At 39.2% G+C, this 18,898-nt stretch overlaps 1 protein-coding gene across 4 annotated transcripts in view; it reads left to right on the top strand.

Annotated features, from left to right (window-relative positions):
• Dab2 (DAB adaptor protein 2) overlaps positions 1-18,898 on the top strand; it is a 55,246-nt gene that overhangs the window by 24,376 nt on the left and 11,972 nt on the right. For 3 of the 4 annotated variants that reach the window (XM_052743204.1, XM_052743203.1, XM_052743206.1), the window contains exons 2-9: positions 7,724-7,918; positions 9,063-9,202; positions 10,670-10,768; positions 12,846-12,977; positions 13,513-13,593; positions 14,005-14,031; positions 14,277-14,330; positions 14,729-14,791. In XM_052743204.1, coding sequence (XP_052599164.1) covers positions 7,828-7,918; positions 9,063-9,202; positions 10,670-10,768; positions 12,846-12,977; positions 13,513-13,593; positions 14,005-14,031; positions 14,277-14,330; positions 14,729-14,791 — 687 coding nt within the window. In that variant the 5' untranslated portion in view covers positions 7,724-7,827. The remainder of the gene's footprint in view (positions 1-7,723; positions 7,919-9,062; positions 9,203-10,669; positions 10,769-12,845; positions 12,978-13,512; positions 13,594-14,004; positions 14,032-14,276; positions 14,331-14,728; positions 14,792-18,898) is intronic. The other variant, XM_052743205.1, reaches the window with a different exon arrangement.

Here is an 18,898-nt window from a genome sequence, read left to right as displayed (position 1 = left end):
AGTACAAAGTGCTAGGCACTCAAAGCAAAGACGTTGACGTTGCTTTCTTCTTGAATCTCCTTACTTCCCTTCACTGTGTCTACTTCTTGCTGCTCTTTTTGAAAATTATAACTGATATGTTAAAACATCCTTGGGATTGTGAATTTTTGAAAATATAGATTAAAGGTTGGTGGGATTTAAGAGCAGCAAATAACAAAAGAAACACATGTTATAAGGAGGAAAACAAATTCACTTTTGAGCTCATCAGCTTATCGTGGTCAGGTTTTATGTTTATGAGTGTATTTATTATTCCTAAAACAGAGGCACTTTTCATACAGTTTTCAGGATAAAGGTTTTAAGATCTTGGTGGACAGACATTCCCCTGCATCCACAATGGCTTGATTCCAGTATCCTCCCTTCTCCCACAAGCCCAAACATTCTTTGATGTTCAAAACCCTATGTACATTGTTTACTTCAAATCATCTAGTATTATTTCAAATCATCTCTGAAGTGTTTATAATACCTAATAGAATGCAAATACTAAGCAAATAGCTTTAATGCTGTTTTATTTTGGGAATGATAATTTTTTTTAAAGTTTGTTCATGCTTGTACAGATGTTTTTTCTGGGTGTTTTCTTTTCGGTTTTTTGTTTGTTTGGTTTTTTTTTTTTTTTTTTTTTTTTTGAGACAGGGTTTCTCTGTGTAGCTTTGCACCTTTCCTGGAACTCACTCTGTAGACCAGGCTGGCCTCGAACTCACAGAGATCCGTCTGGCTCTGCCTCCCGAGTGCTGGGATTAAAGGCGTGCACCATCACTGCCCGGCTCTTCTGGGTATTTTTGATCAGCAATTTTTTCGAACCCACAGATGAATATGGAGTGCTGACTGCATTAAGTGTTTATACCATATTACCCTGAACTTTGAAATAAGATTCTCTTCTATGTGTGGAATGGGGCTACTGTCAAGTCATTAACTCAAGTTATTCTAGCACTTTGAGACAACCAAAAATTTCTGTCTGTTCTGTATAATTAGAGTAAGAAGGTAGGTTAGAGGTGCAAGTCAGAGGACCTGAAAATTATGGCATAATGTTGCTTTAGAACCTCATAATCATTAAGGAGTTTTGATGAAACACCAGCACAATCCTACTGATAGGAAGGGCAAGCAACTCTAAGGAGGCATCTGTTGGATTTTCTTGGCCTTATAAAGCTTAGACTAACTATTATTGCCCACGATGCTGACTTTTCCAGGTTGCAAAATGCTGTGAGTCACTTTAAGGACAAAACAAACTATAGCTGACTTTTATTAGTGCCAAGGACACGGTCATTCAAAGATGACTCACGCATCCTTCCGTTGTACATGTCTTAGAGTCTTCTCAGAAACCAAGGGAGATGTTGCAAGCCCCAAAGTCATCTGACTTCGGTGCCACGCAAGGAAGCCGTTTCCACATTCCTTCAGGGAGATGTGTTTGAAGTTCAGAATCCAACTTAGATGTCTTTGCTCAAGTGGAAGCTAATCTCATTGGCTCAGCAAATCTTCATTCTTCCTGTTTTCTGTCTTACGTGATGCCTCAAGTAGCCCAAGATAGAGACTAACTTAAGATTCTTCAGTTTTTTTCCCCTGATATATAATCTTACTTCTATTTTCCATCTTCTAATAAAGGAAACATCCTGTTCTAGAAAAGTAGAAAAATCAACTCTGTTTAGATATGACCCATGAAATCTTTGAGATTTCATCTGTAATCCTTGCCTTTTACTGACCATCATGTGTGGTTCCTAGATAATTTATTCTTTCCCTGATCATAAGAGCTATGGAATCGTGCTGTAAATGAAATACTGTATGTGTAATCCAACACACACATCCACTTTCTTTCAGAAATTTGAAGTAGTTTTTCCTCCCTATGTTTCTCTTGGGTTACTATAACTGTTTACCTCTAAACAGTAAAGGATACACAATTAAAGGAAGTCAAATAAATGCCTTTAGAACAAGAGCAATGCCATTAAAGTTGTGCTTTATCTAAGCTTGGTGGCACAAGCCTGTAACTCAACCCTTGGGAAGTTGGAGCAGGAAGGTGACGGTTTCAAAGCCCAGAGTGTTTTGAAGCCAGCCCGAGCAACTCAGTGAGAATTTGATTCAAAATAGTACAGTGAGAAGGACCAGAGAGCAAGGGTGAACTATCAATGGAGCGCTTTCCTGCTGTATGTAGGTTCAATCCACGGTGTCTCCTTTCCACAAATACTTGTCTTTGCTGCTGTCTGAAGAAAAGGAATTGTTTGTCAAAACATGTGGCCAAGTAGTTCTGCTCACCTTCAGGCCTTTCTATTTGCCCCAGGCAGCCAGCACTTGATATGGTCACTGGCCTTGAGTTATATTCTGGTATATCTTGTATGTTATCACTATACTCACATGCTAAGCCACCATCCCCTTCCCCTTAGGTGAACCAAAGTGCTTTGTGGCACTTCTCAGATTTCTTTAAAATATTAAAACTTTGGAGTCAAAACTGCTAAATTGAATGAGCTAAGTCTTTTTTAAAAACCTTGTGTTAGCAAAGCCTTTTCTTGTCAGAAACAACATCCTATTGGAGGATGTGACAGTAGCTTCTGTGGTGGACATTAAACTCTGATGTCCACAATACTTTCTTAGCCAGTAATTCCATCTGGTTTGATGTCTCCTACCTCTGCTGTCCATATGAACACTGTTGAACTCAATTTCATACTGACCTGAGCAAGGTAGATGTGAGGGGTAACTCACAGGTGCTCTAGGTACCTATTATAAAAAGAGTAAAATACATTCTATTCTGGAGAACATTCTTAGGGTTCATGTTCTTGGCTTAGAAAATTAAAATTGGCTGGGCGGTGGTGGCGCACGCCTTTAATCCCAGCACTTGGGAGGCAGAGCCAGGGGGATCTCTGTGAGTTCAAGGCCAACCTGGTCTACAGAGTGAGATCCAAGACAGGCACAAAGCTTCACAGAGAAACCCTATCTCGAAAAACCAAAAAAAAAAAAAAAAAAAAAAAGAAAGAAAGAAAATTAAAATCAGAAATACTAAAATACAGATATACAGTCCACAGACCCCAAACAATAATACAGTTCTTTAAAGTGTAAGACTATGGGTACTTAATTAAACTCTTCTCCATCTCATCAAATAGTTCTTCAGCCATAAAGTCAAGAAAAATTAGTGTCCATTGTATCGGCTGGAGTGCAGCCGACATCAGTCATGTTAAGAAAACTTAATGTTAAGTATAAATAGGTACAAAGTTGTTTTCAGAAGAGTTGAGATGATAAACGCAGGCCACAGCCACTCTCTTTAAGGAAGCAAACTGCAGAAAAGAGATGGTACCCTAAGGCTGATTAGAAAATGAGAAGACACAAGCATATGAGCATGGGGAGTGCTCCTCAGACCCCTGAGGAGGGAGGATGCTCAGCTAGTGCTGAAGCCCTGAAGCTGAAGAGAACAGTGAAGGCTGAGGTTGCTACATCCAAGAGAAACACGTTGAAGCTAGACGTGAAGTCCAAGAAAGTAGAAAAGCTAGATTTGGTCCTTTTTTCAGCTTGGCAGTATCTCGCTAGCATCTCCAATAGGCAGATCTCATGTGCAACCAACCAGCTGGCAAAGCAGAAGTGTTTGCAGAGAACTGAGCCACACATTGCAAAGCTGCATGGCAGCAGGAGGTTTTGAAGCTGAGACACCTTAATAACTGGTACAGGCTACCCCTTTACCCACTCACCATCCACACAGATGTCTCGACGTATTTTAAATTGCTCCCTAGCGATAGAACAGATGTTTCCAATGAAATTCCTCATGCAAAGGAAGAGTTTCTCACCTCATCACACACTGGGAAGCTGTCAAGTCCAAATAGGTTTACATCTACTCCTGGAATATGGTCTGTATCTCTGAGCTACATTAGCTACCCTCTACAATGTAGCACCCTTGGAAAAAAAATTTCTCATTACATTTCTAAAAACAAAACCCACATAAACTAAAGGGAAAGTAGAGAGTTGTGAGAAATTAGAAATTGGCAATACACCCAAATTCACACACATGATAAGCAAGGAAGAGAATTTGCATTGCTCCAACAGGCCAGGCTACCATCTATATGAATGGCTTCCCCATGCCAAATGAATCTTCTCCCTTTAAGGACATTGTGATCCTGAGGATCTGACAGACAGGTATGAAACTGATCTGTGTGAAGCTATGTGATGATCATGGGTATTTAGAAGGGACAGAAGAGGGCTTCAGAGAAGATCTTGAAGACCAGAGACAATAGGTACCTAAGGGAGCAGTATGCAGGGCCAGAGGCACCTCAGCAAATAGGAAAATGTAAGGAAATAAGACCAAAGGCCATTCACAAAGAAACAGTGAACTTGGGGCCCACATCCAGGTGTGAAAAGAGCAGAGGGTAGAGATGATCAGGAATAAAATATTCAAAAGCATTACATAGGAAATGAAAACAGCTGGTCTTTGACTAAATTCAAAGGGGGACTTCCCCAAGAAATTTTACAACTTTTTTTTTTAATTTGGAGACAATTCATTCAATTCATCTTTTAAAAATCCCATGGCAACCGAATTAAATAAGCACAAGCCGGGAGGCAGAGCTCTAAGAAAGGCATAGATGTATGATGTGTGCAGTAGGACCACTCAAATGGATGGAAAGCAAAGAGATTGGATATGTCAGGAGACCCTCAGCAAAGTGACTCTGAGAAGAGAGTTGAGATGCACAGTCCATTAAGGGTGGTGGGGAATAGGAAAGGGCACAGAGTAGCAATCTTTTAGTTTTACAAGGTTAATCTTGAAAGAATCACAGGAAAATAATCATATGACAACTGGTTTGCACTAAAGTGTTTTCTTTATTTATAAGATGCTGTCTGAGCAGAGCTGGGCACTCACTGGAGAGAATAGTAGGACCATGTGGGCGAATGGACATCAGTGTGCCTGCTTAGATAGGAGCTTAGTTTCACCACGACACTGTTAGCACAAGCAAGCATCTACTTGATTTGTAGTAAATCCTGCGTAGTGAAGACAATTGCTTTGAGCTCTGACTATAACTAAGAGAAGCATTTATCACGTCACCAAGAACCACAGAAACCGAGAAAGGCACACAAAACATAGGTGGCATGTGCACTACTGATGGCTGCTTAATCAAGTTGTTACAAATGGGGTGGGTGGCTTAACGCAAGAGAAACCTATTGACAATGTTCTCTGAAGGCGGGAAGCCCGAAGTCAGGACATGACAGAGTTGGTTGGTTGTGGAAGCTTTGAGATATAGCCCAGGCTGTGCCATGCTCCTAGCTTCAGGTGAATGTTAGCTGTCACTTGGCCTTCCTTGGTTGGCAAACACATCAAATTAAGTTCTTCTTTTGGATTTGTATTCCCATCTACTTTGTGAGTCTCTGTCCCTCAAACCTCACTCTACTTTTAAAAATAAGGGCATGTGTCATTGGATTTAGATCCCTTCCCAAATCCAGCACAATTCCATTTTATTGCAAAGACTCTGGGCACTAAGTCTTAGACATTTGTGGGCCACTACATAGATATAATGGAACACATTTGTAACAAGGATGTGATTTCTAAGATAAGATTCGTCAATGGGATGTCAAGGAATTCTGACACAGAACCAGACTGTGTGGGACAGAAAACAGGTTCTGTCACTTGCCTGGTAGTAAAATGTCTGTGCCTTGGTTTTCCGTGGGAAGATGAATTAGTGCTGTAATCCAGGGCTGTTGAGAATTTTTAAGAGTTAAACAAGAAAATTCAAGGCTTAGTTTTTATCTTCCATGTTTATGAAACAGCGTGTATTCCCATGTGGTAGGTTTGGTCCACAGTGTTGCCATATATGGGGGACAGAGTACAGAAAGAAGGCTTCTTGTAGCAGGAATCTTAAAAGTTTTTATTAATAAAAACAAACCTGGAGCCAGGTATTGGGGTGAATGCTGGAAGATCAGAGAAGCAGAACAAGCCACAACTACCCACCTTGCCAATTCCTCAGCTGATCCTGTTTCCTCACACTGGAAGCCTCTCATCCAGAATGAATCTCAGCTGAACTACTGCTCAAAAGCCTAAAAGCTTAACCAAGCCAAAAGCTTCTAGTTACTGGTCTTTACACCTTATACACCTTTCTGCTTTCTGCCATCATTCCCTGGGATTAAAGGCATGTGTCACCATGCCTGGCTGTTTCCAATGTGGCCTTGAACTCACAGAGATCCAGACAGATTGCTGCCTCTGGAATGCTAGGATTAAAGGTGGGAGTGCCACCATTTTCTAGCCTCTGTATCTAGTGGCTGTTCTGTTCTCTGACCCCAGATAAGTTTATTAGGGTGCACAATATTTTGGGGAACACAATACCACCACAGCTTCTGTAGTAAGGGGAGTATCCTAGCCTGAGATCATTTTATGGTAAGTTTCTAAAACAGAGTGGCGCTCCTCTGCCTTTGCTCTATACTTTTAGAATGTTCATCCTCTCCAGCTCCTCTGGAGTGTATAGAAACAGAATACCACGTGATCAAAGAACCTTTTGAAGTATTAGTTTACCCCTGTGTACTTGCCATGGCAGTTTTCTCTACTGTAATACATAGGGAGGCATTCTAAGAGCCCGGAGAACAACAGTTTTGAAGATGCTGGTGCTGAAAAATAGCATAAAGGCGTTTATTAATGTAATCAATGAACTGTACAAGAGACACCCTTAAACTCTCTGATACACATTAGCATGTCAATGGAAAAAACGCAAGTCATTTATTTATATTACTAATATTTCAAATAGCATATGAAATAATGTGTTTCATTATGACGTTTTTATATGTATAGATCATTGCTCATATATATTCCTACTACCTTCCCCCACCCAGACTTCTCCTGTCAGCTCTTCCCTTCCTCTTTTACATATTCCTCTTTGGACTTTCATATATATGTCATATATATGCTCTAGACCTCTATATATTTAAATCTAGACTCCATATACAAGAGAAAGAAGTGACGTTTTGTCTTTCTCCCCCCACCCCAGTTTCCTCCCTCTTCCTTCCCCAAAGTCCCCATTCTACTCACATGTCATATCCACATATGAGAGAGAACATGCAATGTTTACCTTTCTGAGTCTGCTTTATGTTGATCATCAAGTTGATTCCCAGCTCTACTGCCTCCTACCACCACCACATGCCATGGAGGTATTTAAATTCCAGTACTTATACAGCCCTGGAGAGCTTATATAGAATCCTAATAATAGATTTTTGAATCTATCAATAAAGTAATAACTCTGCTCTTTTCTACTTTGGGGTTGCTGGGGATACAAGCCAGGTTGCAAGTATTCTTTTATACCCCTGGAGCACAACTGCCTTTTTAAGCAGTTTTGCAGATAACTGAAACTCTTAACATCCATTTTCAGACATCAGTTACAATCTTATTGAGCTCAGCAGGTATGTTTCTATTTTGCTATGAAAGCTAACAAGTTTGCGATCCCTATCTTTGATACTGGATTCTTCTGCCAAAGTTCTAGCACAAGTTGCTGAGCTAGGTAATCATTAAAGGCTACCAGAAATCAAATGCTTGAAGAAAAATTTACCAAACAATCTTTTCGCATTCCGGGGAGCTTCAAAGGGAACAACCCTGCCTTCAGAGTTCAGCCTGATAGAGACGGATTGGCAAGTGCGTGCAGTTAACAAGCGTATATAGGCAACAGACTGGCCCCTGTGAACATGGGTGGCGTGGAGTTTGGGTTAGCTGTATTTTCGCTTCACTAAGCCTTTCCTCTACCCACAGGTGTGTGTCGTGGGTTATGTCCATTTGAGACCTGCGCATCAAGGAGTGCCCGGTGGTGTCAGTGAGTGTCTGCTGCTGCTGGATTTTCTGCTTGCCTTCTTGTCATGTCTAACGAAGTAGAAACAGGCACGACCAATGGTCAGCCAGACCAACAGGCTGCACCAAAAGTGCCATCCAAGAAGGAAAAGAAGAAAGGTATGGGCAAACGGGGGGCGGGGTGGGGGGTTGTTTGGCTGTCACGTGAGCTTACTCTCACGTTCTAAGAAGGGAATTTTTCTTTTGGCAGGAGCGATTGGTTTTTCTCGTGTGTAGTACTTGTTTCTGCATCTCCGAGTATACCAGCTTAGGTTCCGTTAGGAATATTTCATAGCATTTTATTTAATTATATGTTTTTTTAAATAATTATTCAGTTTAAATACATGGTTAATTATACAACCTTAACTATCATTGTGTAATTATCTTTCAGTAATCTATTAACCACTTTGTTTCACTAGCACCACTGGTTTTGAAAAATCGAAACTTTTTTTATTAAACACTTTAAGTACTTCTAGATAGTACTCAAGTCCTTAGTCTGTCAGAGCTGGAGAGGATGCCATGGACTTCCTGCTTTGCTCTGGCTACTGCCCTTCAGCTCTAGGAATGAGACAGCCCAGGCCTTTTGAGAGGAGAAACGAAAATACAGAGAAGGGAAATTATCAAATTATAACCATGGGGATTTATCCTCAATTTGCCTTTGGTTTTTGATGGGTTGAAATGTTAGAAAATTGTTTGGTACCTTATTATTTTTTTTTCTTTCATTAATAAGAATACACCATGGGCTGGGCAGTGGTGGCGCACGCCTTTAATCCCAGAACTCGGGAGGTAGAGCCAGGCGGATCTCTGTGAGTTCGAGGCCAGCCTGGTCTCCAAGCGAGTTCCAGGAAAGGTGCAAAGCTGCACAGAGAAACCCTGTCTCGAAAAACCAAAAAAAAAAAAAAAAAAAAAAAAAGAAAAAAAAAGAATACACCATTTTCTAAAATTCACTCAAAACATTAAAAAAGCTTTAGTGAAAAATATTCCCAATTCCCAATTCATGTGTTCTTACGAATTTCTCATCTTCGCTTTGTATCCTGAAGAAGTGTTTTTTGTTTGTTTTTCTTTTTCTTCTTTTACTCTCAATTCTATATCAAATATTATGGCAAATGACTTTGATCAAAAGAGGTAAGAACGAGACAGTGAAAATCCCGTGTATGATCAAGTATGGTATGATGAAGATTTATGCTATTCAATTTGGGGGGATAATGGGCACAGGGTGCAATTTAAATATAAGCTTTACGCTGCATTTCTTTTCACTTCTCAGGTTCTGAAAAGACAGATGAGTATCTGCTGGCCAGGTTCAAAGGTGATGGTGTGAAATACAAGGCCAAGCTAATTGGTATTGATGATGTACCTGATGCAAGAGGAGACAAAATGAGCCAAGATTCTATGATGAAACTCAAGGTAAAGAGGGAAGGAAACCACCAGCTGTCTCAGCCATGGGTCTAAAAGTGGGAGTTCTGTTAGCTCCTGTCAACCCAAGCTCTTCTCTTCACACACTGATCTGCCAGTGCTTTCTTTTCAGAGAAGCCATGGTTTCTCTGAATCTGTTGACTCCTATTCTAGAATTCCTCTTTAATCCAAGAGAGTAAGATTCCAAGTGCCTTTTCACTTGGGTAAACTCAGCACTTGGATGAGCAAAGCCCATCCCTAAATTCTCCATCATTAAATGATTTAAAAAGCTGTGGGCAGTTGTGTGTGATATGTCTTATTCTGCATAGAAGACACAAAATAGGGACTTGGAAGTTGGCTTGGTGGATAAGGTTTTTGCCTTACAAGTGTGAGGACCAGAATTTAGTTCTCCAGCATCCACAAAAATGGTGCATAAGTGTGGCAGCCCATAATCACAACACTCTAGGGCAGAGATGCTATTCCCATAGCAAGCTGGACTAGAGGATCTATGAGCTCTGTGCTCAAATGAATCCCCGCTTCAGTGTATAAAGTGGAGATTAACCAAGAGAGATATTCAGTATCATCCTCTGACCTCCCTACACATGTATACCATACATATATACATACTCCAAAGTAATAAAAATTAAACAAACATTTTAAAGAAGTCACAGAATGCCTATTGACTGAGAAAATATTCAGATAAAATCCGGGACTCTAGTTGGAAACTGATGGTCCTTAGCAATGGCATTCAGTGTTTTCAATTTGTATGTGTGCATGTGTGCACATATTTATGTGTATGTGTATGTGAGTATGGACAACAGTTGACATTGAGTGCCTTCCTTAAGGCGCTATTCTTTGAGACAGAGTAGTTCACTGAACCTGGAGCTTACCAATTTGGCTAAACTGGCTGGTCAGCAAGCCCCAGGGATACTCAGTCTCTGCCTCCCCAGCACTGAGATTAGTGGTGTATGCCACAGCATCCAACTTTTTCTGTGAGTTTTGGGGGATCAAACTTAAGTTCTCATGCTTGCATGGCAAAACTTTACCAGATGAGCCATATTCACAAGGTCAGTGTTTCAGAATTTTTAATTTCTATACTGTGGTACTATGTGGACCTAATTATATAATACAAGGTTTAGGTGAGCCATCTTCTGGGGATTTGAGTGTGTGTGTGTGTCTGTGTGTGTGTGTGTGTGTGTGTGTCTGTGTGTGTGTGTGTGTGTGTGTGTTATAGACATTAAATTTATGAGCTTGTACATATTAGGCTAGCACACTTTCACTGAGCTCCATCCCTATGCCTAGAAGAAATAACATATATCTTCCACTCTGTCCTATTACCCTTGATGAAGAGTGCTTAGTCTTTTCATAGATGCCATCCAAGATGAAAACAAAGCAATTTGTCTTTCTAAGTTTTTGTCATCAGAAGTATTACAGGATACTCTAAAAAACATTTCTATATTATCCTCCCAATCTCACCAGGGAATGGCAGCAGCTGGTCGGTCTCAGGGACAGCACAAGCAACGGATCTGGGTCAACATTTCCCTGTCTGGCATAAAAATCATTGATGAGAAAACTGGGGTAAGAATTTGTGCCTGCTAGCTGTGGTTGGCCACCTGAGCCTGACCATAGTTGAATTCCAGTAGAAAATTCCCTTTTCTTCCTCAAATAGAGAAAAGAACAATGTCATGCACTGCTTCTCTGAAATAGGCAATAGAAAGAAAGGAGTCGAGATATCCTATTTTGAAATTCATTTCCTATGAGATGTGAATAAGCCCCTCAACACAAGTGTGCTGCCACTGTTACATGATAGTTATTTTGAGCTCCATACAAAACTAGGTTCATCTTAATACTTAACTTATTTTAATGTCTTGACCATGTGTGAATTTGGTGGCTAGTTCAAAACCTCTAGAATGTTTTTCATCTCTTTCCCCTGTCCTTCCCAACCCTCAGATGTAACCTTCTTGGCTGTCGTATTCAGTTTTCTAATTTTGTGGTAGCTATTGTTCTACGCAGAGAATCAGTTCTGCTTCTTTATTGTGTGTTTACTTTATTCTGATTAGTACCCCCAAAGCTATAGTATTTCAGGTCTTCTGTGGCATTTTTCTTTTATTCTATAAGACATTGTAGGATTCATTTACTTAAACTGTCATTTGTAACTCTGATATAAAACACTATTCATATCAAGACAACCTGGCAAGATGTCTATTCATCTCTTCCAAGAGGTATCTGCTATCCAATAAGCAAAATCTGCCTGCCAGACTTATGGCCAGGGCACCATGGTAAATGTCCACTCAGTTTTCTGGTCCTTAGTTCCTCAGATATCATTGTCTTGTCTTTTATCATTATCATTCAACCCTTAATAACTTTTTATCTCAAGTCCCCCAGACAATGGTAGCAGGTTTCTCTCATAGGCATTATTTCTTTTTCCTACCAATATGATCCCTCTAGCAAGTTGATTTTAATATTCATATCATAAAAACTTCATCTGGCAAAAATTAGTGTCTTATAGACTAAAGATATGCTGTCCAATCAAACTCAGTGGTTCAGAAGTACCACTTGACTTACCTTTTCAGTAATCTTAGGCATTTGGAAATAAAATTCAAGACGCATTTTGCCACCTACATGTATCTTTGAAGAGTTGAATCCTGATGCAAGCTAGAAAGGATCAGGAGAGATGAGGACAATCAGAAGAAATAAACCAATAGAAAGTCTCTGTCCCATTTGACTTCTAATAACAAAGTTCCTCTAGGAAAGGTTGAACATTCTTTTGGCAACATTTCATAGGTTTACTGGGTTCAGCCATTTCAATGAAATACAGGAGCCCTCTGGATAATTCTCCAGCTTAGTTAGGCTGTTCACTTAAGTTTGTCATTAGTTGGGAAGACAGACCTACTTTCGCTTGAATTTGGCTTTTCTTGCTGTTGCTCTTGTGGGGAGTGGCTCTGGTTTTGGTATGTGCTCAGCTGGTTGTTCAGTTGTTCAACTGGTTTTGAGATACTGTCTTGTTGTGTTGCCTGGGCTGGTCTTGAACTCATAGGGTAAACTAATGTGCTATCTCAAATTCCCAGAGACTATAAAGGCCACACCACACCCAGCTCCACTTGGGTTGGTTCAAAAGTTACCTATTCCTCCTTCATTTTAGAAATTCTTGAGTTCCTCTCAGTCCATCCTTGAATGTTGGATTATTTCTTTTGGATAGAAAGAGAATTGAGTAATTATATTTTTTTTAAAGAATGTTCTTCTACTTTTGGTTTCTATTAACCCTTCCTTTTGGAGCCCTTTCTAGCAAAAAGAAAAAAGAAAGAAGGAAAGAAAGAGAGAGAAAGAAAGAAAGCCGGGTGGTGGTGGCACACGCCTTTAATCCCAGCACTCGGAAGGCAGAGCCAGGCAGATCTCTGTGAGTTCGAGGCCAGCCTGGTCTACAGAGTGAGTTCCAGGAAAGGTGCAAAGCTACACAGAGAAATCCTGTCTTGAAAAACCAAAAAAAAAAAAAAAAAAAAAAAACCTAGATCTAGCCTCGAACCAAAGACTAAAAGGTCTTTCTTCAAAGGCTTTAACCTCTTGGTATATGCCTTCACATATGTTTCTGAGAGCAAGCTGTGATAGCCAACAATTCTATATTATTCACTGTTGTTTTTTTACATTCCCTTTTAAGGTAATAGAGCATGAGCATCCAGTAAATAAGATTTCTTTCATTGCTCGTGATGTGACAGACAATAGAGCATTTGGTTATGTGTGTGGAGGAGAAGGCCAGCATCAATTTTTTGCCATAAAAACAGGGCAACAGGTAAGCTCTAAGACACAGTACACCTGAGGACTTAGCCCTCCATTGAGAATAGGAGTGTTTGTTATTTAACAAGAAGAATTACTCAAAACAGTTCATTAGGCCACTGGTTCTTTAGATCAATCATCATTCAGACAATGACTTATACCTAAAGAATCTTTTGTAAATGTCACCTTATACTCATGTGTATGGCAAAAAAAAATGTGAGAATGGAATTCTAATAATGCTACTAATGAATTTAGAACAGTATTGAATTATTCCCAGAAACCTTGAAGAAATTCCAAAAATAGTCATGGTACTTCTTGTTTTGTCTGAAGAATTGAAAAAAAAATTTATTGTGATAAGTGTGTTCTTAATATTAGTGAAACATTTATTAACCCTATGTCCTTTAGTTATCTGAGGGTGATGGTAATCCTCTATAATCCAGAGGAGGGTTGTAAGGAATCTCAATAGGAAATAAAAAGTGTTAATTGGAATTGATTGTGGACAAGGAAAGAAGATGAGAACAAAATGCTGTTAATGCTTTCTGTTGCTTCAGGCTGAACCATTAGTCGTGGATCTTAAAGACCTTTTTCAAGTTATCTATAATGTAAAGAAAAAGGAAGAAGAAAAGAAAAAGGCAAGTGCTGTATGATGTTTAAAACTATATTCAGGCTCACATATACATAAGCCCTGTCTGAAGAGTTGGGCTTCTTTCCTTGCAAGTCTAGAATTGTCTGTTGTTCTTAATTGGGCAGTTGTGAGATTATGTGTTTAGAAACACTGATTTCGGTCTCTAGCTCCCTATAACATTCACATTAGCTAAAGGACTTGACAGAGCAGCCTAGCTTAAATCTAGAAAGTATAAATAAATGAATAAATAAATAAATAAAATCTAGAAAGTATTCAAATCTATGTGAAGCAGGGAGGGGAACACGTAGCAAAATATACAAGATTTTTTTCCTTTTGCCTATGAATCTGGCTGTATTTGTTCCTTTACTAACTCTCTTCCCAAATACCAAGCTCAGTGAATCTATGTCTTTCTCTTTAGGTCGAAGAAGCCAGCAAAGCAGAAGAGGTAAAGCTCCCTCTTAACTCCTTGTGATGTGTGTGATGTATGGAAGCCATATTGGCTACCTACAAGAGCATTCTACCCTCCTGACTTGATCCTCTGGGCTAGTGACCACTCTTTTCATGGAAGATAAATAGCTAAGTTATTAGAGAGTAATTTATAACAGCTTGATGGGGTAATCAGGCAGGAAAACAAACTTTATGGGGGTACCTTATCAATTAAACCCTTTAATATTTGCCTGTTATTTTCAGAATGGGAGTGAGGCCCTAATGACCCTTGATGATCAAGCTAACAAACTGAAGCTGGTATGTTTGTGATGTTTTGCGATTCTTTGAACACGGGTTTCTACCTCCTGTAGACATTGCTAATACCGGACCTATATTGAATCCATAGGAAAATTCAATTAGGACAGGTATTTTCCTATGCATTAATGTAATATCCGTGTTAGTCTACAACATAGTTTTGTTAGTAGGTCACCAGAATCTAATATAGTACTTCTTTAAGGTGTTGACCAGAGTGATGTGCTTGGGGACAAGTCTACACTTCCTGACATGAGCAGCTTAATATCATATCTGTATGAAATCAACTACAATCCAGTTTCGACAACTATTTCCTATAGTTTAGGACACAAACAATTACAATGATAGACACAGTAATTGTTTTTAGTAGACACATCTGAATCTAATCCAAATACTTTTTTAAGGGTGTTGACCAGATGGATTTGTTTGGGGACATGTCTACACCTCCTGACCTAAATAGTCCAACAGTAAGTGTTTTGTTTTTAAATTTGCAATGTAATTGAAATAACATCAGTAATCCCCAGTTTACAATTAACCAGAAAGCTTGAGCATTTTGTGGAAACTTGGAATGTCTTGATTTTTCCTCATGAAATAGAAGTGGCTACTAGAAAAATAATTTGAATCTTAAGTCATCATAGACAACTACCACTACTAATTCAGATACGTTAGTATAGCATAGAAGCTAAATCTGTGCTGCTAGCCAGTCAGTGTGCTCATTCTTGGTAGTAACTTGGGATCAGAAGGAGGGACTGAATTATGATTCTTGACATAAGTCTATTTGAAAGAAGTATGTTTGTTAAATGATGAATCCTAAATTGTCTTAGTTTCTTCATCTTTTTCTGCTTTTCTTTTTTGCAATCTAGCAGCATGAGTTTGACATGAAATAAGAGTTAAACAAGAAGCCAAGAGTGGTGGCGCAAGCCTTTAATCCCAGCACTCAGGAGGCAGAGTCTCCTGTGAGTTCGAGGCCAGCCTGGTCACAAAGCAAGTTCCAGGACAGTCAGGACTGTACAGAGAAACCCTGTCTTGAAAAACAAAAAACAAACCAAAAAAGGTGTTAAACAAGGTTCATTTTATGTTAACAAAAATCTCTTTTTAGAAAATTGCTGGTTTTTTATAGAGCATCATTATATAGCAAGTCTTCTCAATATTGATGAATCTGTGTTAGTCATGTGAGAATATAGCAGTATTTTCCTTTATTGATAAGAAAATATTGGTCCAGCAAAAAAAACTCATTTATGCTTAGATTTAGGGTTTAAACCTTATTCTTCAGATCTTCTCTAAAAACAGGCCCCACACAGAAATATTCATGTCATTTTTTTAATCAACTTTTATTATTAATTTCCTAGTTTCTTGAGCACTTGCTATTGGCAATGCATGGCAGCAAAAAAGACACACATTAGTGTTGTCATCCACCATTCTGTCTAGCAGGGACAGTGTTAAGACTAATGACAAAGCCAATTAAATTATGCTAATTACAGATGTTCACCTAGCATGCAGATTCAGATGAGGTTTCTAAGGAAGGGAGTTTCTAGACTTGAACATCAAAGATGAGAAGGCAATAGCTAGACAAGCAGAGAATTAGCACATGTAGAATAATGGGGGAAATGTCTGGATAAGACTCTTTAAAATCAGGAAGTTATCAAGTAAGTTTTCATGATGTGCAGAAGATCTCAGGAACTGAACTGAGTCAGACAGAGATTGGGAAAATTCTCCCTTCCTAGAGTACTACAGAGAAGTCCAACAGGCACACCTTCACTGCATAAACCCACAAGTCCACTGAAGCATGAACTGTGTGCACTCTTCTCTGTACCCATGTGTGAGAATCACACTGGGTGGTGGCATCTCAAAGTCCTTGCAGAGCCTACAATAGAGGAGCTAGAACTACTGTGTAGTCTTTCAAATGGTGAGTCCTTCCCTACTCACTTGTCCACAGGACTTCCATTCTTTATAACGCTTCTTGGTGTTTTCAGGATAAGATTTTTGACGTGTTAGGTTAGCTGATGCTGGAAGGACCAACCTAGTTCTGAGCTGTTTTTGATTCCTCAAAATCTTGGCAATTCTTTATTAGTAGATAAAAGAAATTGATATCTGTGCAATCGTCTTTCTAAGTGTCACACTGAAACGGGTACTCCAAGAGAGAGGAAAGCTCTTGAGACACAAGTGGAATTGCAGAGGAAGAAGCAAGAAGGCTCCTACTGTTTAATTGACTGTTATGGACTTCTGAAGCATTCTGCCATATGAAATGGAAAAAAAAAATCCAGCATGGATGATCCTTATTCTTATATTACAATCCTTGCAAACTAAAAATGTTTTATTTGTAGAAATCCAAGCTTTAGTTTAAAAATAAGTTGAAATAATAAATTTAATCAAAGTAGATAATACCTGGTAAGTTTTAAAAAAGGATAACAGGGCTAATTATGTGTTGGTTAGACTTTGGCAACATGATCTGTCGCATTGACTCCAGACACAGAGGTCACAAAATGGATGTTTCTCTGACTAGTAAAACTAGCATGCTTCAGAGTTTTTCAGCTCTTACAAAAACTGCTCTGGAAAATGTAAAGTGCAGAAAAAAAAAAACTAAATTACTTAGACTCTCTTAGTTACCCTAGTGGCTGTAGCTTTTCCCAAATTGATGAACAAAACTTTTATGCACTTCAAATAATGTGTTGACATCCCTTAGGACATTTTTTCTTTATTTTTGCAAAGTTCCTGGAGCATTATGTTTCACGGTGTTTAAGAAATAAAGAGAAAGGGGGAAGAAAAGGAGGGAATAAGGTATGGAGACGCAGAAGCAGGCAAAAGGTGAAGGAAGAAGAGTAGAAAGATAGGTGGTACATGATGCATGATCTTTAAAAACCTGACCACTTGAAAGACTACAGGAAATGATCCACCATCATAGAGATACAACCTGGCATAAGGGGATTAGATTAGGGTACAAAGTTTAAATAATGTGTGTATGTATACACATTTATATCCCCCATAAATGGCATAGGGTAGACACAGATAAAACTGAAATAGAAATATCAAAAAGAAAAGTGTAAAATCCCCTGAATTTGAGCTGGGTCATGGAAGTGTATGGGGCAATAGATAGTAGCTAGGGTCAAATCAAATGGGGTCCTACTATGGAGCATTCCGAAAGCTGATCTAAAGAAGCTGGTTGGAATGCACGTAAGAAATGGCAGGAAACCAACAGTGAGCTTGAAGCCTCAGTTGGTAACCATCTCTGGGAGGCTAGCTACCCAGAGAAGAGCTGTAGATCTCAGTTTTCCAATCTTGCCTTGGTGCAGTCCACACACCGCTTGCTGAAGCGGCTTGATTCGCTTTCATATCTGTCTGAAGGTGCTCAGGTGGTAGCCAAGCGGACTGCGGACAGTCCACAGGGCACTCATGGAGCTCTGACTGTGGGAGTAGATGAGGAGTCTCCCATCTCTCCAGTCCAGTCTTTTAGTTAGACTCTTAAGTTTCACTCAACAACAACCCTAACCTGAGGAGAGCCTTGTACATTTTGCTCGTAGGGTGACTATTCAGAAGTCTAACATTGTGGTTCCCGTTTGGTGTCCTAAGAACTTCTTCTGAGGTGTCTGGAAAGGAGAACCCTGCCAGCTGTGAACATACAACCATGCTAACCTAGAGGTGGCTCTTAGCAAACAAATGAATACTGAAATCAAGCTTCTGGAATGCATCTTATCCCACCTTTTGATTGCTTAAAGATCCCCTCATTAAGAAATCTTCTAATTCATTTGTTTGATTAAAAGCTTTTCAGTTTGAGTTCTTTCTTGTGATGAGTTCTTCTAGTTATAAAAAGAAAACCAGGCTTTCAAAAAAAAATCTGATTTTATATTTTCCAGTAAAGAAAGCAAAAAGAGAGAACACGGTTTGGACCTGATTTTGTGGCCTCTTCTCGGGCCACAAGAGAGAAATGGGACTTTTTTCTTTTCTTGAAAAGATGGAGACTTTTGAACGCTTTTTGTCCTTATTAGTTGAAAAGGTTCAGATTTCTTCTAAATTGTTCTTCTTATCCCAGTGATCAAAATAGTACTCCACCTAGGTTACTGCTAGATGTCTCCTTTAGCTGCCTTCAGGCTGGACAGTGTTTATTGTTTATAATCTATGGCTGACATAGTTAAGTATTTAATGGATCAAAGTCAGACAAAAAGGTCTTTCCCAGGATAAATCATAATTAATTATATATCGGAATTAAAAACATGTCAAATTGATCAAATTGGTAGCTTTGAGGCTAACAATTTTCATAAGACAAATGAAGAAACCAAACAATTAACACCTGTGTTTTTCTCATGTAACAGAGAAGAAACGTTATTAGCAGAGTTATACATTTTGCATGCTTTGACAATTACATCCTAAACCCACATTTTCCCTTTAGGTATTAGCCGACTTTAATGATAAATAAGTGAAATCACTGCCACAATACAGGAAATAGGAGCTAGGTATTGGAAATAGGGACATTGACGTGAGGTTAGTGTGTAATTGGTTAGATGTGATCAGTATTCTGAGCGTCACGTACAGAAGAACACACACACAAAAGGTATGTCCAAGAGGGGATGAGGATGCTA

The sequence above is a fragment of the Peromyscus californicus genome, unplaced genomic scaffold, assembly GCF_007827085.1.
Source record: "Peromyscus californicus insignis strain IS unplaced genomic scaffold, ASM782708v3 Scaffold_18__1_contigs__length_77618521, whole genome shotgun sequence".
NCBI lineage: Eukaryota > Metazoa > Chordata > Mammalia > Rodentia > Cricetidae > Peromyscus > Peromyscus californicus.
This window is presented reverse-complemented; position numbering and strand designations above follow the sequence as displayed.